The sequence below is a fragment of the Strongylocentrotus purpuratus genome, unplaced genomic scaffold, assembly GCF_000002235.5.
Source record: "Strongylocentrotus purpuratus isolate Spur 01 unplaced genomic scaffold, Spur_5.0 spur5_scaffold_3, whole genome shotgun sequence".
NCBI lineage: Eukaryota > Metazoa > Echinodermata > Echinoidea > Camarodonta > Strongylocentrotidae > Strongylocentrotus > Strongylocentrotus purpuratus.
The window spans coordinates 3366319-3391546 of NW_022145609.1; the positions used below are offsets into that span (position 1 = coordinate 3366319).

Genomic DNA, 25228 nt, shown 5'->3' on the forward strand with positions numbered 1-25228 from the left:
GTAAAAAAAAGAAAATCTTACAAGTATTTTTGGTTATCTTGTGGTTTGGAAACCACAAGATAACCACAAGATTAAACAGGCGCGGATCTACGGGGGGGGGTTAGGGGGTTTAAACCCTCCCCCCTTGGGCGGCCCAAAAAAACAAACAAACAAACAAAAAAAAGGGGAAAAAAAGAAGAAAAAAAAAGAAAAAAAGAAAGAAAAAAGAACGCACGCTGGAGAGAAACCCTTTCAAGTGCAAGTATTGTGAGAAGATATTCAACTCCTCTGGTAACTTAACCAAACACATGATAACTCTGGATATAACTGTGTATTTAACTGTTACTTGATTTAAAAAGACGTTATCATGCACTGCTTTTTATGGTCTCCATTGTGTTAATAGATGCCAGGAAAACATCACTTACGGGGTTCAAATAAACACCCCAAAAAAAATCGGATCGCCGCTTCGCGGCTCGTGGACGATGCTCCGCATCGTCATTATTGGTCAACCCCCCCCCCCCTGAGCAAAAAGCTAGATCCGCCCCTGAGTCATCCCCCCCAGGTGTACGAACCTGTCTACGCCACTGGAAAGGGGCATCCTCAAGTGTTGTACAGGAGCCGAATGGGATCGACATTTAAGAGTGGGGTAGGGGCGGGCAGAAGATTTTCAATGAGGGGAGGAACAGTCTTAGACTGAGGGGAGATGAAAGGGGTGGTCTGTTGAGTTCACCCAATTCTAGTGACATCCCTGCAAAATTAGATACACATTAAAGAGAGACTCAGATTCATAACGACGGTGATAACAGTCCGGCGTTGAACTTGGGTATTCCACAAAATATTTTAAACTGTTAACCATTTGGTTTTCTAATGTTTATAGATAAATTATTTTGGGGTATCCTTACATTACTTACATGGTAGGTTGTTCCCGTATCTATTCTTTGGTTGATTATCTGGAGTCCGTCCTGATCTTGTATGAGAAGCGGGAGGATCGGGACAGAGGCTCTTCAAGGTCTGATTAAAATCAGAGAGTATGATGTTTCATTTACATAAAGAATTACTTTGATAATAATCAACTTTAGGTCTGGTATATTTTCACGCATGCAGAAATATTGATTCAGCTTTAATATTACATGTACGTACTGCGCATTTTATCCACCGCAGGGGATTTTCAAGGTGTTAATACTGTTGTCTTATTATCTTGGCTTTAGCCTAGCTGCCTAAAGGTTCTGGAAGCACTCAATACATTATATTTACCTCCTAGTAGGTATTCATTCACTCAACCTAAGTTTAGGTAGTGCTCACTTGATTCACAGTGCATAAATTCACGGATCACGACATCCCTAACATTTTCATCACAGGAGCCCAAGAGCTGGTTTGTGAATGGGATTTTTTCTCTTAGTCCATAAAATGTTTCCTCTGGACACAGGCCATTTTTTTTAAGTAGTTTCGTTGAAACTAAGATATAATGCTCACCATGCCCTCCCCCTCTCCCTCCCCCTCTCTCTCTCTCTCTCTCTCCCTCTCTCTCTCTCTCTTTCTCTCGTCCAGGTTTCCTGAACCTCCCGTCTATAAAATAATGTAGTCTATTAATGTAGGATATAAATGTTAAAAGAGGTGGAGAAAGACCTACATAGGGCGTGTGTGTGTGGTGTGTGGATCTGCCCTTGGCAGACGACCTGGGGAAAGAAATAAAGGACGTAACTGTCACCAGACATTCATTAATGATCAACTTCTGATGAAGATTGGGATGTGTTACCTGGAACTCCTTGGTCATCTTGGACCGTCCACGTCCATCGCCTGAAGAGTGTAAGTCTTGTAGATGATCAGTGAAATGAACGACAGGGATCAGGGTATTCCTCCAGAGAAGATCCTCAAGGACAGCCCCATAGATGAAGGCATACTGCTCCTGTATTCATTTAAGGAACGAATGCTTCGAAATAAATTACATCTCATCTGCTAAAAAAAAAGTCAGATTTACGACATGCGAGAATACGTGAAACATAAGAAGTAAGTGTAGAACAAACAATATCTAATGCTCATTTCACGTTAATGATCTTGTTATCAAAACCATTTCCTATGATACTTTTTTTATTTAAATCTTTTAAAAAAGAGGGGAAAAAACGATGTTTACATGCATATGTAGAGGTGTCGTGGTCAAGTGGATATGTCACGGGACTGTCGATCACGGTTCGAGTCCCGCCGCGGCACTAATGTCCAGCCGTGCTAAAGCCAGGGTAGTAATCGGGAGCGCCAGGAGTGTTTGACAGACATGAGCGCTATACAAGAACCTATTATTATTATTATTATCATTATTATTATGCCTCCTGATATTGTTTTTAATTCCACTAACGTCACGCAGAATAATTATAATATCAGTCTCCGCAAAAGTGTGCACACATTAGATTGAAATCCATCGGTCTTATCAGTGTCTCAACTTAAAAGATTGTGTGTCCAACGGCAGCAGCAGTTGATGTTTAAGAGGTAACTGACCTGTGTTTGGACCATGAATGGTCGCTTCTGTCTGATGTTCGTCACGAAGTTGAAGACATCTACCATTCTAGTTGTTTTGGCGTGAGCTACGACGCTATCGATACTGATCACCACGCCTGTTCGCCCAACACCAGCACTGGATAGAAAATATAACGGTCAACTAATAAGTTATGTGTTTAAAATGTGATTTGTTAGCGTCAAGTTGCATTCTCTCTGGAGATAACTATGTCCACGCACACTAGCTATTGAACGATAAAACAAAAGTGAGCAAAATGTTCAAGCAATATCAATATGCGTAAGTGTGGAACACAAGGTTTCCCTGTAGTAAAGCCCTAGCATTATACCCTCTTATATTAAGAAGCTCTATTTCGGTTGGAATCTACTGGTGTCATTCCTAATTCTCATAGTTTTGTTGTATATCTTAAACAATTTAACATTTCCATGATCTTAAAGACTTTCGAAAAAATAAGCCTCAGCCGATTTCAATAACCGTGGGCGTCATCTAAAACAATGTGCGAGCAATACGATGACATACTATGTAATCCGAACTTGATAACAAAAAAATAATACAACAAAGTGCATTGACTTGATTTCTTGAGAGCCTTGACGATCGCGTCCATGGTATTTTTTAAAATCAAGTTGAAATTGACCAAGAAGCCTACCTGCAATGAATGATCAGAGGATGAGTGAACTGTCCATGATCAGCTTTGACTTCCTTGATGAACTTGAGCAGTGATGAGGTGTGCTTAGGAACACCCTTGTCAGGCCACTCTGTGAAGTGGAACTGAGTGACGGTCCTATAGTCGTCACCCTAGTAGGGAGAACAACACATGTCATGCACAGTGAGAATGAATGAATTTTAAAGAAACTTTCTTACCGATTATCAAACATCTTTATCCGTTTTAATGTCAATGGTGTCACCTTTTCCAGTGTTTTCATGCACTAAACTTAGTTTTGGAACGTCTTCCCGGCGGAAAGACAAAAAGGGCTCAAGATGTGACGTAACAATGTATATGCAGATTTGTTATATACCTACCTTTATCATCTTCATTGTCCGTTTAATTCCACCTGTGCATGCATCCAGGGAAACCAGTTCCACTTTGATATTTCCATTCTTCACCGAATCGCCTTGTCGATTAGGCCAATATTGGCGGCATTTGATCTATTCCAAGCAATTAAACATAAATAAATCAAATCAAAGAACTCTACGCTTTTATCTCAGCAGAAAAATATAATATGTCTTGTTTAATAATAATACCAAAAATAATCTGTATTTATGTAGCGCTTATTACAAAATAACGTGTTTAATGGCGCTTTACAGATACCATTATCCCGGTCAATTATTCACGCACAATGTGCACAATCTCCAATACCTGGAAAGTTTTCCTACCATAATTATGGTCATCGTAAGGGCATATGGCAATTACTATAACGCAAATGCTTCCGTCGTCTCTCCTGAATACGGATTGGCAAATGTAGAATAATGATTTGAAGGGGATCGAACCAACGGGCCTTTGCATTCCATGTTAAGTGCATAATCTACTCCACTACGACTAAGCCATAGTATAGTTAATTAATCATCCGTCTTTCCTAGAACACTACTTGTAAGCCTACTATTTACATTGAGCAATACTTGTTTTAATATTAAAAACGCCGCTCTGTAAATGTTGGTGTGTAACTACATGCGTTATATTAAGTTCATGTTCAATTTTATATTATAGAAAGGGGGCTTTCCCTAATGTGACTGGTGTCTATCAGCGGTCGCGATCAACACATCTGTGTAGACGTTAGGATATAAACATAATTAATCAATAAGTCGGAGTATCAGAATAATTCGAGGTTCACATTGTTTTTAAGGTGTTCATGGTCAGGAGTATCCAGTGATGGCTCTGGTACCAAAATAAACAAAAGCAAGTGTTAAGAAGATATAAAGGAAGATATTAAAGCTGAAATAGTAATCAAACTGACTTTAGTCATCTGAATTCTATAATTCGAGTGAAAATATCGTTGGAATGAAAATACTATTGACTGACCTTATCTCCTTCCTTGAGCTTCGTTACCATGGCAATAGTCGTCACATTTTCCTGCCAGACCATCCTCCAGAAATCATCCATAGACGCAATGTTGGGTCCTTAAAAACATAAATTATGGGCTCATCGAAAATCACATTTTCAATTGCTATATGACAATGACTTATGTCTTGCTTCAGTGTATTATTTCGTTCATACAACAAAAAACATATTAAGTTGAAATAGAGTTACCTACAAATATACGTCTTACAATTTGTATTAATAAATGAATCCTTGTTAAACGTGACGGAGAAATGAGAATGGACATACCTTGTGATGCAATGTAAGCCTTGTCATTGTCAAAACTCTGTATGTGAAGGGAACAAAAATATAGTTCATTTAATCAAAAGTAGATCAAAATGCAACTTTACAAATATCAAAGCTTGAGGAGAATTGTAATCTCTGTTTTAATATAGCACTGCTTTGTCAGAAAAGAAGATCGAGAAAATCCCAGTCATATAAGGAATTATATTACAGCTTCAACCAATGGTAGGATATCCATCACATGTGTGCTATGTGTGTTGTGCGTGAGTGAGTGGGTAGTTGCGCGGGTGTGTTTGTATCGTGAGTGTGTGTGTGTGTGTGTGTGTGTGTGTGTGTGCGCGTGCGCGTATGTGTAGATATGTATGTGCTTGTGTATGGATTGTGTAAAGATCCAGCGTAGAAAACGTGTCATCTACTTCAGGTAGTCCGTCAACTCATGCTACATCCTGTTAAAATAACATTTTTTTTTTTTTTTTTTTTGGGGGGGGGGGGGGGTTAATTCTATCGCATAATTTGATTCAATATATCACATTGGACGCTTCATTGAAGGATGACTCACTTTATAACATCATAATAAAATGAAACGGTGAAATGACAATCTTTTCATAATTAAAGTATAAATAAATTGATACATGCCACCTTACTTACGGGAATGTAAGAAGCGTTAAAGTAATCGGAATGAGGGATATCGTCGATTACTTCTAACTTCACCCTCGCCGAATCATCTGGATAAAAGATAGGATATAAACAAAATAAATTTAGCCCGTAGCTTTTAACTGATGTTTTTTGTTTAGTCCTTTTTGTCGTTTATCTTCGTTATCAATTTCCGGTAGAGTAGCATAGAAATTAAAGCGAACATTAAAAACAAAAAACACTATTTAGGTTTCAAATGAAGAGATTCGACTACGGACATAAATCTTTAATTTGTTTTTATTGAGAGTTTAATAAAACTCGCAACGTCTCTTTACAGAATAAATATTTAAAACTCATATTATAAAAATAAAATTATGATATTGAACTGATAGCATACATCAGTAAATACATTGGTACACTGTAAATCATACGAATTATGATTCTCCATTGCAGCAATCAGCGCTACAGTTGCAAACTACTTTTATCAACACAACGATAAATACATTATCTGGAGCTTTAAGTTCATTGCACCAACTTGTATAGCTATACCTAACAAGTCCTAACAACATAACAAAGGACATGTTATTTTATATACTCACATGGTAAGATATTCTTGTATCTGTTTTTCTTGAGGTTGATCTCCTTTTGAGCCACGGTCTGAGGATAGATGTCTGGGCCAGGTAAGTCCTAGAAGAGAAAAGAAATATAATTTTCAGAAAGAAATACTACAAATAAACATGAGGTCTATATTCGAGACTAGAGCAAAAGGTGGCTGACAATACATTATTTCGATTGTATGCAGTATGAAATGAAGGGTCTGCGTTTCAGTAGAGAGAAATTTGGTGGACCCTAAGGTGAAAATATAAAACAATAATTCCCACGACGATAGACTTTCTAAAATCGAATAGTTATGCTTTTTTACCAAACTATTTTATTGAGTCTTTATTCTATCACGTCATTTGATTCATATCAGGAAAGATCTTGTTAGGACAATGAATCTCGAATGGTATGACATTGATAGAACAGCGGCTGATCCCCTGATCGAACGCACTGCAAAGAGAGCTTGCTACCTCGTGTTCTCAACAGCACAGGAATACATAAATTAGCACACATTCCCTTGCCAAAACATTTGTCAAGCGTAAAACATTAAAAAAAGAAGACATATTTCTTGTTAATAGAAAGTGTATTCATTTAACTTACATGAAATTCCCCGGAGAAGAGCGCACTGTGTCTGTTGTTTTCGATAAACGCAGGAAACTGAGCCACGGGTATCGGTTGACGTTTGCCAAGAGGTTTGTTGCTAGATCTGCCAGGAGATCCCTCGGTGGAATCAAGGTCTAAGCATTTAGTTTCCTGTAAAAGAGGCTTCTTGACTGCTACAGCTGGTTTAGGTCTTGTGCTCCTTGCATGCCCACCACAGTAATCATTTTCTGACATAATACAAACAGAAAAAAGTTAGCATGTACTTCTTTTGTATGAGGAAGAGACCTAGCGTGGCATCAGCCTATGTACAACAAATAACCAAAGAAATACTTGGTTCCTTACACTTGATTCATTTGTATTTCTCTCAAAAAGTTGCCTGGTTTGTTACATCATGAAACGGTGGAGGGAATAATTGAATTGTCAGAATTATATGGAGTTAAAAAAACGAAATATGAAGTCACTTTTTTGTCAATTACCTTGTCGCTCCATGCTATTTTGATGATTACAATTATTTAACTTGATCATAATACTTACAATACAAAACAAATGCCTACCTTCTAATGAAGTGTCTTGGAAATCAGCTGATGCCTGAAATCGGTCCTCGATGTTTTCTATTTTAGATGGATTATCATTTCTTTAAAAAGAAAAAAAAAGAAGTTTTAATGCAAACTATCGAAAGCGAACAATATGTGACAAGAAGAGAAATTTACGAGAGCTGGTAAATATCAGACTTTATCGATAAAGTATTCATTGAAGAGACAAATAGAGAATTATCAGAATATTGATAGACATTGATTTTCCTATTCTTCTTGTTCTTAAAGTCCGTACATCAATAAGTTTCCACTCACATTGAAAGTATGGTAGTACCCATACTGGATTACGATATAATTACGATATACATGAATTACAGCATAATACATGGTAAATTCGAATGATGACTGAAAATAGAAAATAGTTCACAAACCTTCGTCGTTTGAACACGATGATGACTACAATGATGATAATCAAAATGATCAAAATGGCGCCCACGGCTCCCCCAGCTGCCGGTGCTATAGAACCGCCACTTACACCACCAACACCTAGTCCAGTCATTACTGCAGTCGAAACGGTTGATGGACTCGGTGTAGTCGATGGAACAGGAACTCAATTTGTGATAAAACGAAAGAGAGTAATGAAATCAGACCTTATTATTTTCCTTCAAGAAATTTTTCAAACTCAGTTTGCAAATATGTTTCTATTCAGCCCCTGTATATGGGAAAAATATATATTCTGTCATCAATAGCAAAGAAAATTTGAGTTTTATTGATCGAAACTGCAAATGTAAATGATGTTCCCATTTTTAATCGGAATTTGCTCAAACTTTCACTGACCTTTCCCTCTCATTGTTCTGCTTCAATTTAAACTAAATTAATATCAGGGTGGACTTCCCGCTTAACAGTTTGATTACACGCATAACATTGTTTTCAACATAAAATTGATTACGGTTAAAAAGCATGCGCGATTAAGTTGGAAGAAATCTCATTGAACGGTGGCGATTGTATTTCATTTCGACCCTTTAAATAAATGTTTGAAAAGATTAAAGAAAATAAAAACCCGTTAGGGAACCCCGTGGTATTACGTGCTGGACAGTACAATAATATTTGCAAAGTGTGTGCATGTTTCTTTGATTTTGTCCCGCTTACTCAAAGAGAGCATTTTACCTATATAAGGATAGGGCAGAGGGTAGCTGTCCAGCAGAAAAGTTTTTGTAGTATTGTGAACATATCCCTTGTTATTAAATTGCTATGAATACTATCGCAGATACTTTTGAAAAATCATCCTATAGCAAATCCGATAGCCTGAAATGTCTGAAAAGTGCAATGATGCATTGTATAATCCGAATATATATTCTATGGGATATGCCTTAATGTATAGAAATTGCCCTGAGTTGATTTTCGACAGAATTTAGATGAAAGGGCTCACAATGCAATGTAATACAAATTAATTATAAAACTTACGACTTCTTGTTGTAATTGTCAATACTGGTCCTTGTTCTCCTTCACCTTTGATACCATCTCGTATCGCTGCAATCTGAACAGAGTACGTAGATCCTGGTTCAAGTCCACTGGCGTTATACATGACCATCTCAGTAGCATTCTCAGCAGACCTCTTCGATACGGAACGGTCCGTTTTGTTCACCATGCTTGGAGGTTGTACTTCTTTAGCCAACACGACATTTCTACCTGATCGCACGTAGATCTTGTATCCAACAATAGGTCCGTCCCCGGTATCAGACCTAGGGTCCCATTGTCTCCAACTGAAGGCTGCGTGGAAGTATCCACTTTCAAGTAGTTCTGGTTCTCCATTAAAACTTGGTAAAACTGCAAAGTGTAAGAAATTGACATAGAGACATTTGGTAAAATATAGGACTCATTTATTGTAACTCATTGGTTTTTTCCCTTCCCCATTCGCCACCAAAGTATATAAGAGCAAAAGTAAGCAGGTTACGAATCTATTAATTGAACCTTGAAATCTTGTAACTATTATTTCATTTTACTAACTACAAGTTTATTGCATGGTAAAAATATGGGACATAATCTTTCGCAATTGATATGCAAAATGTTCGATACTGTAATAACCAAACATGCATAATAGATAATAACCAGAATAAAAACTGATAAGGTAATGTTATAATTCTATTTGGAAGGTATGTGTTACATGTTATTGTTTTTAAAACGAATAATTCATTTAAAAACGTGTAGAGTACAAAATGGAAACTGTTCATTGCTATGGTGATTGCTTACCAAAGAAAACTCTTGGAGGAAGCCTTACGAAAGCAAACTCTGAGAAATTCTCAGGCACCCCGATGAAGCAGTAAATGGGTTCTTCTGTCCCCGTATACAAGTGAATGAAAGAATTATTGAGGGTTGTTCCTAAAGTATCAGACATATTGAGAGTTATCCAGAGCGTTCCTACAGCTGCCTTTACATATTCAGAGGAAAGATGTTGTTCTGGTGACGCTGTGAAGGAACAGGAGAAGATCGCCACTCCTGGATTGGTCTTTTCCAAGCTCGTCTCAAATCGATCTAATTTTGGTAAAAGCGCACAACAGCATATTGAAACTTGGATGGCAGTTCAACAAACAGGCAGAGAGGGAGAGTCCAATGTCCCTACCCCACTCTATAGCAGGTATAAACCACTTTCGAACTTGTTAACACCATCAATTAATACATTCAAAACTTTATGCAAAAGGCTATTGAGATTCATGTACTTTAATTTATCAAGTCTTTTGCGATCGTCCTGACATACTATGATGGCTAAAGATGGTTGGTAAGCTTCAAATCGAAAAAGTTCTTCTTTGATTCACTACTTGAATAATATAAGCAGCTCAGAAGTGATACTGAATGTATTTTTTATATCAATGAAATTTATATAATATGGAAGAATCGAATCATGCTTAATTTCCGTAATATTATTATTGGGACACTTGGCAGGAGCATGAATTCAATCCTAGCTACCTGTTTGGCATTTATCCCCGGTCCATCTTGGATGACAGGTGGATGAAGAACAATTACCAGTCAGAAAGTTACAATCCTCGGCACCACCAGAACAATGGCATGTCTTCGAACAAGAGCTGAAACATCCTGAAACTAAACAAGATAAATAAATTGTCTAAGGAGAAATTCCATCTTCCATAAAACTAGAATTTAAATTGAAATGAAGGAAGGAATATCGCATAATATTGGTGAGTTTATGAGAATAAACAGATACCAAATGTTCAGGTATAATATCATAAAGCCTTTTACAGGTCTTTTAAATAGTCAATCATGATAGTGAACAAGTTTAGCAATGGGTATTAAGAGCTCTTTGGTCACCTAGAGATGTTGATGATTTCATATCAATGTATTTCAATAATTGTCATAAAATATACTAGGAAATGGGTTTGATCAATGTTTATACATTGATAAAATGGTAGGGACTTTCATGCGAGGATTCGTAAACAAATTGTTGTTTTTAAACTTAAAATAATAATAATACATTAATAATAATAATAATAATAATAATAAATTTATAGTAATAATGATAATAATACATTTATAACAATAATACATTCATAGTAATAATGATAATAATACATTTATATTGTATAATGAAAAAAAGAAAAAAGATGCCGAAACCAATAAATCAAATCAAATCAAATCAATAATAATAAGAATAATAATACATTTATAGAGCGCAAAAACTATCCGACATAAAATATATATATTACTGCGCTACAAGATCACTACGAATATTCTTACATGTCATACAATTGGCCGGGAACTCGACAGAGTCAGAAACATATCCCAAGTCGCATCGCCCTTCAACCTCGTCACAGTATCCAGAATCTTTAAGGCATGCTGTGCCATTCATGCAATTGCATTTCTGTGTACAGTTAGACCCGAAGTATCCGTGTGGGCAAACAGAAGGAACTAAAATGAGGAAATGTATTTATAAAAGAATTATAATAATTATAATAATAATAACGTTGAAAAAAAATTCACGGGCATGAACGTTAAGAGAAGACCTTCCTGTAATATGCGTACGTATTCACTATGTCTATTACGTTAAAAACAGAAACAGAATGAAGGCAATATGTATTTTTATTCCGTAAATCTTGTATCGTTCTACCGTGCACAAAGTGTTGGATAAAACACAAAGAAGTTCTTGTTTTCTAGAGTTGGATTAAAATCGCTGCATAGGAATATTCTTAAAATATTGCGTTGGTAGAAATAGTCAATATGCAAGTCTTAATCTTTATTCGGGTCTTTCTTTTGTTACAAGGAAATTTAAATCAGCATTGTTATGAACCGTCGTATGTCATTTTCCAGTAAAGTAAATGATTGTACCTTGACATGCTGGTCCAGACCATTCTTGCGAGCAATCTCCAGAACATCCTCCAGTGACGTCATCACACTCAACTCCATCAGTACAGTGACATTCTTGAAGACAATCAGCTCCAAACATACCATCTACACATGCTTTAAGACAAATAGATGAGGTATATGTAGGCTCGTTACAATATTGTTTATTACATTTGCTCCCCAGAACATGTACCCGTTCTGAAATCCTGAGAATCCGTTTGCATATATGTACCCTCTATTTATGATTATATTAATATGTTGAGGTATTACCAAAAATATCTCCCAAGTATAATCGATCTTAGGCAAATTCTGGGTAAGGGTCTAATTTGAACCGTACAAAATGTATAGAACACAAAGTTAAAATATAAAATTTTTTCCGAAGGTTTCTGATTTCTCCCAAATGTTAGTCATGATATGACTAGTAAGATTAAGCACTTACTTTCATTGCAGTAGATTCCTGTATATCCAGCTAAACAGGTACATCCATAAGGATCAGGTAGACAGATCTGACTTCCAGCACACTTGTCCAGAGGCTGACCGGGTCCACATTCAAACTCACAGTCCCAGCCAAACCTGTGCATCCCACACGCTGCATGAAATATAAATATATTTTTAGATTAATCACATGTTCTAAAAAGGTCCTTCATCCAATTTCTCGCTGTTTTTTCTGTTTTAGTGTCGACTTTTAAAATCCTGTCGGTAGACATTGAACGCAAGTGATTCAACAATTTAAATACTAATAAACATTGAAATCAAATATATGTTATAATATGATATTAAACAAATATAATACAAATGAAATTTTATGTAAAATGAGAAAAGAATAGCGTGTAATATCTAAACCTATAACAATCATTCAAAACTGTCCAAAATCCCAAGCAATTAAATTGTTATTTATTCTTGTTTTGATTGGAAAAGAATCTGTTTTGAGTCCTTATAATCATTGGCAAATAAACATTGAATTAAACTAATAGTTACTTATGGAAACAAAACAAATTAAAACAGTTCATTTTCTTACGAAGGTTATATATGTACGTAATAAAATAATCATTGTTTCATTATTATTACAAGTATTAGTTTATGTTTATCATCATTAGTACTGTTATTGTTATTATCAATATTATTGTTTCTGTTATTATCATCGTCATCGTCATCTTCATCATTAGTCTCTTTCTATTTCATCTTTTCCGTTTCTTTTTCTTTTATTTTCCTTTCCTTTGTCTTCTTCTTATTCTCCCTGTCATTTTCATTTGTATTGTTGTTGTTTATTTCGAATTACCATTGGATGATGGGTATATAATTGTGAAGATTCATTAGGCAACGAATGTGTTGGACATAGAAGGAAAAAAAAGATTCTTGACTAGTGGAATAATTTCTACAGGGACTTCTTGATTTTACCTTGGAGGCAGTTCTTTCCAGCATGGCCAGGAGGACAAATGCATGTTCCTGAGAGTTCGTGGCATACACCTCCATTATAACAACTATCGCACAAACGATCGCATAATGGTGGATTCCATCTTCCATAAGGGCATTCTGTTAATACGATAAAATATGAACAACTATATGTATAATGAATATCCCACACGGGCCTTAATTCCTGTAAATGGGTGGTACACCCCACCCCCTCCCCCCACCCCCACCCACACACTCCTTGGAATAGATCTAGGCCACTGATTTTCGAAAACGGGTAGCTTAATCAAATGAAGTGCCACGAAAAGACGAGTTCGGAACCTGCATGGTGGTTGAAAATATTACCTTAATTGCAAAGAAGTAGATCCAAATGTATGATTTTTGGAAATCATAACTTGATCGCAAATAAGTAGAACCAAAACACATAATAGATGGAAATGCGTATTTCATTGTAAAAGGTAAGAACCACATCATTAGGACATGAAACTCCCATAGTTATGTAAAATTCCTCGATTAGGATTAATAATGCAGAAACTTTCGTTCAATTTTGGAACTTACCACTTTATATTCATTGATATTTTTATTAACCAAAGTACTTCCGATCGATTCGATTCGTTTTTGGTTGATTTCCGTTCTTTTACTTTTAAATGACTATCTACTGATATGATGAAGTTTATCAGAGCTGAGGGTAAAACCAAATTTATTTTGAAGTTCCTTGTGAATTTAAATCCTTGCGACCGATATGAAGTGATATATTTTCGATATGTTTGTAAAGAAAAGAAAATCGAACCTTTTACGATGAGTCTTATGAGGCTGAATTGATGGTGTTCCAACGTTCCATGCTTATACGTCACATACACACCGGCGTCTGAGACAGATACAGATTGAATTGTGTGTGATAGACTGCCAGAACTCATTCCAATGTTAGCCCAGTCTACATCAGTGAATTTCCGCCATCTTATCCCGTCTTCGCCTACCATTCCTGTCGTGCTCATCACACTGAGTGTGATAGTATCTCCAATATATATTGTCTTTGTAAACCGACCATCAATCGGTTGCAACTCGCCTATAAAACAAAAACACCTCACATTTCAATCTGATTTTTTTCTGATTCATTACAATTTCGTCATCGCTCGTTTCATATTCTTTCTCTTTCTCTCCATGTCACTCCATTCATCCTCCGTCATTTTTACATTGCCATTGACTCAAATTCTTAAAAAGTAAAAGTAGGAATTATATATTTAAAATATTATCATTCGTTCAGATTCAGATTAACTTTATTGGTCCATTTGGAAATTCAGTTGTTGGCATTACATAAAGCACATGAACAATATACAATAGAAATAATATACACGAATAGATAATACACAATAGCAAAGTTACAATGACGTAGTCATATGGAAGCACGGATATAAATCATTTTTGTATAGTGGAGTAATATTAGAAAATAAATGGTAAGTTTAGTAGTGTTTTTAATCTCAACGTATTCAGAACATTTCCTGTTTAACAATATTTACATTTAGTGGAATTTTCGTTGTTGTATATAATCGTAAAAAACAAGTGTTATCCTATATACGTACGGGAAGAGAGAAGAATGCCAAGAGGAACAGATGTCATTCTACTGGCTGTCACCGATGAACATTCGAAAAATCCCGAGCCATTCTTAGTAGTTGGGAGAGTCTGCCTTAACACTACAGATGATACATTAGTGCTGTTCCCTGGAGCTGTGTAACTATCGGGAGTTATATTCTCGGTCAGACGGACGAGTCTTCTGGTGGACAATGTGAGAATCTTTTCATTCTCTGATCCGAGTAGACAGAGAAATGAAGCATTCGGCAGATCTCCTCCGAAGGGGGATGACGTAGCTGCCACTAGACGTACCGGAAGAATAGGTCGCGGACCTATGAGAAAATCATTATATTTTTCAAGTCATTAGGTAAGGGGAAATAAACATAACGGTGAGAAGGCAATGACTTATCCGAGTCTTCAACCTTACATTTCGTATCTCATGATAACATTTGATACTTGTTGTTGAGTACCAAGCAACTTTCAGACATATATTTTCTAACAAAGTTACTTCTACTTCTAGAACTAATGGTATACAAATGTATGGGAAACTCAATCTAAATGATACATGATACTTTATGAATTCACGTTTCCCCCGGGTTATCAACTGCAGATATAGCCTACATAACTAAAAATGTTTAATAGGCAAATTATATATTACAAATGATAAAATATCTCACTTTTTGTTTTGAAACAACGGTACAAGCATGGATTACAATGGGATATTCTGTTTAAAGTGGAAACCAACAATGGCTCTGAAACAGTGATTACAAAATATTAGAATTTCATCAATCGATAAATTGTTTTGTTTGCGGCATTTAAAATGTAATGTTATAAGGTGGAACGAGCATCATTTGAGCATGGACTATCATAAAGGAGTACCCCTGAATATAGATAGTAGAAATATAATGCCAATACTCACTCGGAGGTTTTTCACATGCGAACCTGAGATACGATGTACATGGTAGTTTTCTCCATCCATTATTAACCTTCTGATGAACACATCTTTCGCTCTCAAATAGAAACGCATCACCATTCGACCAAGCAGGAAATCTGGAAAGGTAAAATATGTTCCAAACAGCAACGTATTATCACAGTATAAATAAAAGAAATATTTTTAATAAAATAAACATTCTTCTTTAAACCGCATATTCATCCCCTTGTTTGAAAGGGAAATGTCAGCGGTTTGATTCGAGCTGCAATTAAAATGTCTATTAATTAAAAAGTAAATGTACATTTGCCTTTATTTCAAATCATGATCAGGGCTTGTATTTTAAGCTCCATGAAATCCACATGAAAATACTTCAAAAGTAAAACAAAAATGTTTCCACTTTTTTTGAGGGGCGGTGCCATCAATCCATAAGAAAACCAATCTTAAGCTTGATGGATATTAATTTGCTCCTCAGCTAATCCTGTTATTAAAGTTACATACTAGTTTCTACCCATTGCATTCTGTCTGCAACATGATATGTTTACAGTTTGTCATGAGTAGGGTATGTAAGATATTGCTGTGTATGTGTATGAACAATACAGTTAACACATACCCATTGTTATCGAGTGGAGTGCCATCAATCCATTGGAACGTGCCCGTTTGATTGATATCATCGAGTCCAAACCAATACGAGTTACCTTCAGCCAGCGTCATGAGATGCAGCTTGTCAATGCGTTGAGAGAATAAATCAGAGAGAGAAAAATTACCGATGATTATTTTTAATGTGCCATGTTTATGATAGTGGGATAATTTTATTGATATGTCTATAGTCTAGTGCATCATTGAAACTTGAACTAGAAGGATATAATTTTGTTTCTTTATAATTGACTCATCACGACGATATCATGCTTCTTTAAAAGCTTTTACACCATTTTCCGATTATTTTCACATATCATTTTGTTCTTGCAAAAGAAACGAAATAAAAAGGAACAATTACCTTTGTTTCTACCAATTAATAACAGAGATTTGTGACTTTAGGGTTGATAAAATACTAAATAAAAAAGGATTAAATAGCAATTTCTGTATTTTTTACAGTCCAAACACGAGGAAATATTCCAGAATTGAAAAATTTCTTGTTATAACCTAACAGATGTTCTATTTTCTATTTTTTGCACACACAGTTGCTAACTTAAAGCTCGTTAAATGTTGTATTAAGTTTTATTTATATGTTCCATACTTGTAATTTGACCTATTATGAAGCCTTACATTGATTTCTTCTGTTTTAGGCTGGGCAAGATCACCTCCTTGAGCCTGGCAGAACCTTCTAGCAAACGAGTATGACGTCATTGAGGATTGTGAGATATAGTACAGGGTTCCATCAAGGCGACTCCACTCATTTTCAGGAACATCTACATATTGATTATAAGAAGATGATTGCCATTGTTAGATATTGTTTACTCATTTTCAGGAACATCTACATATTGATTATAAGAAGATGATTGCCATTGTTAGATATTGTTCGTGTTTTGAGACAGGATGAAGAGAGAATGTCAAGCCATTAAGTATCATTGAATTCATCATAGTCATACTAATAAAACACGTGACTAGAGATGAGAAGATCATGGACTCACTCTCCGGCATGGGACTTTCATCTATATTGCTATAAAAGCGATGAATATCACATTATTAAAACATTTCTCTAAATCCAAATAATTTGGGTTTAATTAATCCCGCTTTTACCTGTAGCTTTTAGCTCTCAGTGCATTCAATAGATAAATCCTAAAGTACCCACTTACTACACGTGGGTCGAGCGTGGCAAAATAAGATTAATGTCTTGCCAAAGGACGTTGATGCAGCAGGGATTCTTATACATATACCTCTTCTTGTAGCATGGGCATGTAGGATAGGATGCATAAGACTTTTTGAAATAAGGAAAAAAAGCTTTGTCAAGCCAACTCGCCTATCAACCTTGCACAATTATTTTAGGTCATGAGCTAGTAATTTTACATGACTTATTATAGTATATAATAGATAGAATTAAAGCGCTTTCAAGGGGTTAAAAGTTTGAGAGAAAAAAATCTCTCCTACTTTGCTCTCTAGCTTATAAGTTTCATCGAGATCTTGACGACCTTTGAGACGATGCAAAGCCCCAGCCACTAGATAGACGCATACTTAGTTGACTTATCCAACAAAAAATGCACATGGGGGAGAATTGAAATGCTCGAGTCTGCTCCAATCGACAACAGTGGTAAGTACCACATTTTTACCGAATAGAACTCTAATCAATTTGAAATAAAGCAAACCATTTTTCGTTAAAGAAACAGAAACGGTCATACATAATTGATCTTGTGACTCACCCTGATAGCGTTCACATATGAAGGGTCGTTTGAGATTGCATGAAACATCAACCCACCCCATGTTTGAATTAGAAGGTTGTAGAGAGGCACAATTTTCATTATTTCCGCCGTTGGGTTCAGGATACTTCCATGAAGAATACCTGTGTGTATAATAATACGTCTATAATCTATAATAATATTCTTCCCCCAATCGAAATTCAAGCTTCCCCACATTACTTTCCAATGCAACTCGAGAACAAACTCAAAACATTAATGTTTTCGAAAAGCAAAAAAAAAATGAACTGCTCTCTTAATACCATATTTTGATTGATTATTTCAAATTTTGTATTCTTAATTCTTTATTATTTTTAAAAATTGCACTTGGACATGTACAAAAGATGAACATAATGCTTCAAATATACACACACCCTCAATTGCAGAACGAAATGCAAAACGCAGGTACTTTTAGTCATGACTGCAATAATGTCAATATCAAACATGAGTTAGCAATCAGAATATGATCAATTAAGATTACGCTTACCCTGCCTTTTAGAGAAACGGATTTCATTAATTATTAATAATTTTCAGGTTACCTTGAAAAATGTCCGCGAAATTTTCGATTTTCTTACTGTTTTGTTAGGTTCATTATTCAACCTACAAACAATGAGATGGACATTTTACAAAGTATATCATTAAAGAGTAATATTTCGAGCTTGGCAGTCATATCAAAGTAGAAACAACTAAGTTTGCATTCTATATTAATTGAACCTACTGTAAAGGTGTTCCGTCGATCCAAGTAAATGTGCCTTCAATTGCTTGATCAGTCAAACCAAAAAATACATAGGAACTTAATCCCGAATATTCTGAACTCCTGACATGAAGAAAGGTCTGTTGGGAAGGGAAAAATGTCATCTAATAAACCTCGTTTGTTTTTCATGTTTTCATATTTGCACGGCTAGAAAGCAATTCGTGTCGATTGTATAATTAAAGTTAAACAAAGCATAGATTAATCGCCTGCAATGAACCCGGAAGGCGATAACTAAAGAATTCATTTTGACCCTCAGTATATTATATTTGAAGTGGAAATTATTCGTTCGTTGGAAGCTGCTTGATGCTTCTTTGACAAGACTGTTCACGGTTACGGTACTGTCAATACAAACAATTATAAGAAGTAATATGTGTAATATATCCATCAAACTATTCACAATTATGAACAAAAGAACGGATCGAGTTTCTTTATATCACGGTATAAACATAAATGAAATAGCGGCGTCATCAGAGAATAGTCTGTTTTGAAATATATTGGAAAGCTTCAAAACTAAGGATTATGACAGTATTTACAGGGCTGTTATATTATATCCGCTATCAACTACAAATCACCCTTTTGGAATTATTTAAATGGGCGTTGACGAGGAACCGGTTGGCCTACTTCGTCACATTACGTCTTTCAATCGTGTTATATACAAATATTTGTTTCCAAAATACCACAGCGACAGACCGGCACAATACCTATGTAAACTTTCCTGCTATAAAATAAATTACTAATGTAACAACAACAAGTACATAAATATGAAAGGTTTCATGATAACAACATTTTGGATATCAATAGCTGAAAGAAAGGAAGTATACTTGAACATACGTTGATATCGTGTGATTTGATGAGTGCCAAATCCGCCCCATGATTCTGACAATAGGTCCGTGCATCTGAGAAAGACCGAGCCAGCCATGACGGAGAGATGAAATAATCTAGACCTCCAAATGATACTTCACTGCTTCCATCAAATACTGTAATAAAACAGAATTTCTATTTGACAGTTTATCGTGATGAGAAAGATTGTGATACCAACGAAATTGTGTCGACTTTTCTCTGATTCTACAAAATCAGTTCGACGATAATTTTGTAATGTTCAAATACAAGGGGTCAGCAATTAATTGCTGAAAGATAAATTATAAACTGTTTATTTCGTTGCTGTAGGAATACGAAAGAGTTCAATGCATATTGTTTACATGAATCAAACAGTTGAAGTGGCATTTTTGTAGAAAGTTATGAAAGAAAAGTTCTACCACAGCCATACATCCCACAATGGTTTGATAAAAATGTTTTTTATTATGTTTTGATGATAACGGATTTCGTTTAAGGAGTAGCGCAATATTCAAAATATCTGAGGAGCATTTCAAATTCTGCTTGTACGAAACATACTCCAGCGACAATTGCTCTTCGGTAGATTTCTTACACTAATCGAATTCCAAACTTCAGCACTTTACCCTAATGCTAACCCCGACCCAAAACCTAACTCTAACCTAAAACCCAATTACCTTATGATCCCGAGACAACACTTAGAGGTGTTGTGGACGAGTGGATACGTCACCGGACTGTGGATCACAAGGTCCGTGGTTCAAGTCCCGCCGCAGCACTAATGTCCTTTGGCAAGACATTGATCTACATTTGCCACTCTCCACCCAGGTGTTCAATGGGTACCCGGTAGGATGCGAAAGCTAATGTGGTTAGATTAGCAAGTGTGCGCTTGTAAAAAATGACGCCTGGCTGGAATGCTCCCCAGGGAGTGGAGAATGTGCATACACATACATTGTGTGCTGGTCAAAGCCTGAATCCAATGACCAGGGTAATAATATACTTATCTGTAAAGCGCTTTGAGAGGGCCTCCAGTCCTGAAAAGCGCTATATAAGAACGAGCTATTATTATTATTATTAACACGTATGTTGAAATATAGCCCGGAGCAACTGTCGCCAGAACACAATTAATATTAGTTATCAGAATTCATACCTCGTGTACGCTCACAAATGTACGGTGAAGATAGCCGTGGATCCTTGCCATACCATGAAGGGCTGCCACGCGTACCAAGACAACCCCAGGAGTCAGCCTCATTGGGTTCTTCGCCCCTGTACCAATCAGTATACATGTACCTTAGAGGAAAAAGATAACAAATTAATTTCACATTATGATCATTATTAATAATAAGTATCATGATTATGATTAATAATAATATCAGGAGTAGTAGTAGCATTGTAATTATTATCATCAATATTATGATCATTATTATCATTATCATTTTTATCATCATCATCATTAATATAATTTTTTTTTTTAATCATCATTGTAATTATCATTATTATTTCATTTTCGTGTAATATTGAGAATAACCATGGAGGCTTGAATATCAATCATTAAACTGAATTTGAGTTCAAATTTTAATTCACATTAACTTTATCCCCTCCCCCTCAACTTCGGATATGATACATAAATATTGTAAGTATGTAGCAGGTAAAGAAGTAGAGCTGAAATCTGGTCGTAACATCATGATGTACTATTGTTGAGCAGAGCTGTTTATATTCCATCTTCTTGATATTCATTTTAAACATAGATATTACAAAGTAAGCAGATATTAAGTATATGCTATTAATAATGGACACTGGATACATTTAAATGAAAAGTGTTTTGAGGAGAATTATAAGTACAGATTAAATCAATCTTGACCGATCTTGACAGAGTAAACAAATCATTAGGAACATACTCGAGTGTAGTACCATCCAGCCAGGTAAAATCTCCATCGCTACTCCTCCGAAGCCCGAACCAGTAACAGAAATATAAACGACACGATGCACATGGAGGTAGTAGCTCTTTGAGAAATGTCTGTATTAAAAGCAAAATAAATAATAAATATTTGAATTTTCATTGAATAAGTAAGTCATTATAAGCCCTTGTAAGGTTAATCGTTCTTTATTATAAAGATGAAGTGTGAAGGGAATAGTAACAATGTGTGCATGATTCGACTTGAATCTTGAAACACATGATTTTTGGTATACCATATACAATTGAATTAATTTGTGTTTTAACGACTCACATCAGTTGAAAAGGCAATTCAACCTTTAAAGTAAGTTGTCAATGATGCTATAAAACCGTATCAGGACAACTACCCCCTGGGCAAACACCCCCAGAATATTACCCCCCCCCCCCAGAAAACTAACCCCAAGGACAATTCCCCCCCAGAAAATTACCCCCCGGAGAATTACCCCCGAGGACAACTACCCCCGAGGACAATTACCTCTCGAGGACAATTACCCCCCGAGAACAATTACCCCCGGAAAATTACCCACCGGAGAATTAGCCCCCGAGGACAATTACCCCCCCCCCCCCCAGGATGATTATCTCCGAGGACAATTAGCCCCTAGGAAAACTACACCCGAGGACAACTACCACTCGTGGACAATCAGGATTTAATAGCAAAAGACGATCTGTCAAATTGAGAGATGGTTACGAGCCCATAAGATCCTCTGCATGAACCCATATTCGTTTAAATACTATAACCCGCTCTCCTCCTCATTACTGCACATTTCCCTTTAATTATAATGTATGCAACGCCAATGCGGTTGCTGTTTTCCACGAAGGATTATTAGGTAATTGTCCAGCGCTTCTCAAAATGCATATAGAAATACATTTCTCTGGAGCAGCGTTATTTCAAATTTGTGTTAGTCACGGTACCGTCTTAAGAAATTAAAAGTTTTTCCCAAATCCCAAAGTCTTCACATACTATTTATTTTGCATGACTCTGGCTCTCGTCAAGTGCTATGTACACAAGAATGGGCACATTTAAGAAAAGAAAAAAGAGAAGACATTTTCAAACTGGTAAAAAAATTAGTTTGTAATCAACACACTAGAAACGATTTAAAGATACTTTGTGCCTTTTGCAGACAACATCAAATTATGTAGAATTTTGCAGGAATTAGAATATATGTCATGTATGTCCTATCTGTAAAATTTAAACGTTAGCAGTGTCCTAGTATTCAAATTATGCAAGGAAACCCGTTTACTTGCTAGACTTCACTGTCAGATTCTATTGACTGACTGACTGTGTTTTTTTCTTTGGCAATAACATACATAAAATGAGCTGAACAGCAGCCCCCCCCCCCCTCCGCCTTTTTTGTTAGGGAGGTTCTAGATTAGTATTATCTTTCAAAAGCCGTTGGAATTTAACCTTTTCATATTTTTGGCCTGCAAATGGGACAAAGTACCTTTAAAGTACTGTATGCGGGCACCTTGCCGCAGAATGTACATGAATAAAAAGTAAAGTATTCGGTCAATGACTTTGGTACACGAATATGAGGATATTCGGGCCTCTCGTAGCCCTTATTTATCATGTTTTAAACGTAATGAGTGTGGTATTGTAATCTCGAAATATAATATATATATTCGGGTGCGAGCAAGGGAGAAAGACATGGATAACTAACATTCTCTTGCGGCACCCCGGTTAAAAAACCCTGCACTCGAGTTACAAAAAAAAAATCAAATGAGATGAATTACCAGAGAGCAGATATTTATTTTCTTTTGACATCGCACCGTATATAATAACTTGAAGACAATTTCTATTTCAAATTAGTTTTAACGTACAAGAAAACATATTATATTTCAGCACGACATCACAAATATAAAGATAACGAATCATGGATGAGGGCCCATTAAAAATACAAAGACAAATACAAGATCAGTTGATTAAAAAAAGTATGCATAAAATAATGAAATCTTACATCCTAATTTCTTTGCTGAGCCATTGTTGGACGTGAGAGAGGCTGTAACGCGTACTCATCCGCGCGCAATGTATTGTTAAATTTCTGTTTTTTACTCGGTAGCAAATCTACGGGGGAATTGGGCAAACTCCACCCCCCCCCCCCCACATCGTATTGAATAATTGGAAAAGACTAAAATGAACTTCATAAATAACAACAAAATAAAAGTTCATTAAATTTTCTGTAAATAGCAGTTTGGAGATAAGCTCGCATTATACGTCACAGTGTTACAAATTTCTCGGGGGTGATTGTCATTGAGGCTAGTTATCCTCGGGGGGGGGGGGGAATTGTCCTTGGGGGGTAATTCTCCTCGGGTAATTTTCCGGGGGGTAATTGTCCTTCGGGGGTACTTTTCCGGGGGGTTATTCTCCGGGGGATGATTGCCCAGGGGGTAATTGTCCTAGAACCATACAAAAGGCATTTTTCGAAAGAAAACATATTTCAAATGCCATTGAAACCTATTATACAGACAAGCAAACATGCCTTTATTTACCCCCCCCCCCCCCACCCCCTCCACGAACCACCTGAAAGCGACAACATACATTAATTTCTGAGAAAAAGGTGCGGTCTCTTCATCGGGGGTAAACATATTAGTAGCTTGCCCTGTGGCGTATGCTTTCCTGAATTATCTTAATCACCTTGAATGTGTGAATATTGTTTAAAATGTGTCATTAGACTTACGTTGACTTCGGCTGTCTTGATGATAGCCAAATCACCGCCATAACTTTGACATGTTTCCCTGGCAGCACTTGGCGTTGCATGAGGTGTGAACTTGATGAGATACTGAGATTCGCCGAGCTCTTGCCATCTACAACCATCTTCTGTTTATATAGAATTAAATAAAACATTAAGCTTAAATTGCATAACAGCTACTGAACTTTAATTTTTCTGAAAACTTAATTAAAATATTGAATAGGCTATCAAATCCATAATGTCAAATAACAGTTGACAAGTATAACAAGTAAGATTTTTATAGCGATTGGCAATGTATTCATGCACAGTACAGATCATTTAAGGGCAAGCCAACCCGTGTAATAACTTAATTTGTATGAAAGCAAACAAACAAACATTAAAATGGTGACAGTTTGAAAATCGGACCAATAATATATAGAAGAATTACAAATATTTGAAGAGTTAGATAACTGAATAAGTTCGAATCTCAAAATGGCAATTTGGTCTTTGGAATACTCTCCCGTTTGTCGTGTACACAAAAATAATTAACATTTGTTTTTTATCGTTTCTTCTTCCTCCCTTGGGGCACTACGAATAATATATAACGAAAGCATACCATTGTATATTCTATTTAGAACAGACCGTCTTGAGACATGAATTTGTATACAATTGACATTTTAGTCATTTTGTGTGTTGGAACAAATGGGGAAGTTGTTCGCCACTACATCACAGATACATTACAGATTCAGCCAAATTGAAGATCCAAAATACCTATAGTGATTTTGCATTACAAACATTCATAACTTTCCCATTGTTCGTCTTATTTTATTCTTAACTTTCCCCAGTCTGCTTCTCTGATTTTCATGCCTTTTGTTGTCTAGTAGTTTGCTATCAATGTTAGGTTTCCCTTTAATTCATCCCACCAATGTAACACGTATTTCTAACAGGTAGACTGTGGGCTATTACATATTGAGGACGATTCTTCTTTGTGCTGTGATTCCAGCACGTTGAGGTTGATTAGTCATCAAGGCCCTCGCACATGGAATTCTCTGAATATTAATGTTATATCATGCAGTTATTTAAGTTCATTCAAAAACAAATGTAAGTCAAGCTTTTTATCCATTGATAATCTTCTTCTTTTTTTTCTTTTTTTTACTACAATGTATATTATTTAGAATAGATTCGTTCCAAGGGCCCGTCACTCTCTT

The 25228-nt window shown here is 36.0% G+C and overlaps 1 protein-coding gene across 1 annotated transcript; it reads right to left on the reverse strand.

Annotated features, from left to right (window-relative positions):
* Positions 1-614: 614 nt before the first annotated feature.
* On the reverse strand, positions 615-24160 carry LOC100890115. Its single transcript, XM_030996609.1, has 31 exons — positions 24030-24160; positions 21299-21417; positions 20551-20690; positions 19404-19549; positions 18537-18652; positions 17786-17925; positions 16695-16837; positions 16042-16151; positions 15420-15550; positions 14512-14832; positions 13722-13997; positions 12920-13054; positions 11961-12110; positions 11507-11638; positions 10919-11089; positions 10136-10267; positions 9422-9703; positions 8636-8998; positions 7603-7780; positions 7193-7272; positions 6636-6865; positions 6035-6122; positions 5451-5527; positions 4809-4845; positions 4503-4600; positions 3506-3631; positions 3132-3280; positions 2470-2605; positions 1682-1885; positions 891-990; positions 615-727 (listed from the first exon to the last, which is right to left on the reverse strand). Exons 3-31 carry the CDS (start codon positions 20684-20686, stop codon positions 615-617), a joined length of 4500 nt encoding a protein of 1499 aa, XP_030852469.1. The 5' UTR covers positions 20687-20690; positions 21299-21417; positions 24030-24160.
* Positions 24161-25228: the final 1068 nt, after the last annotated feature.

Bases quoted from the DNA above. Each gene is read 5' to 3' on its own strand.
- LOC100890115 (XM_030996609.1), bottom strand. From the start codon at position 20,686: ATGTATACTGATTGGTACAGGGGCGAAGAACCCAATGAGGCTGACTCC. The intron at 11,639-11,960 runs GTAAGTGCTTAA...TTTGTCTTAAAG, and splicing joins AGGAATCTACTGCAATGAAA to CATGTGTAGATGGTATGTTT. The intron at 10,268-10,918 runs GTAAGAATATTC...TATCTTGTTTAG, and splicing joins CCCGGCCAATTGTATGACAT to TTTCAGGATGTTTCAGCTCT.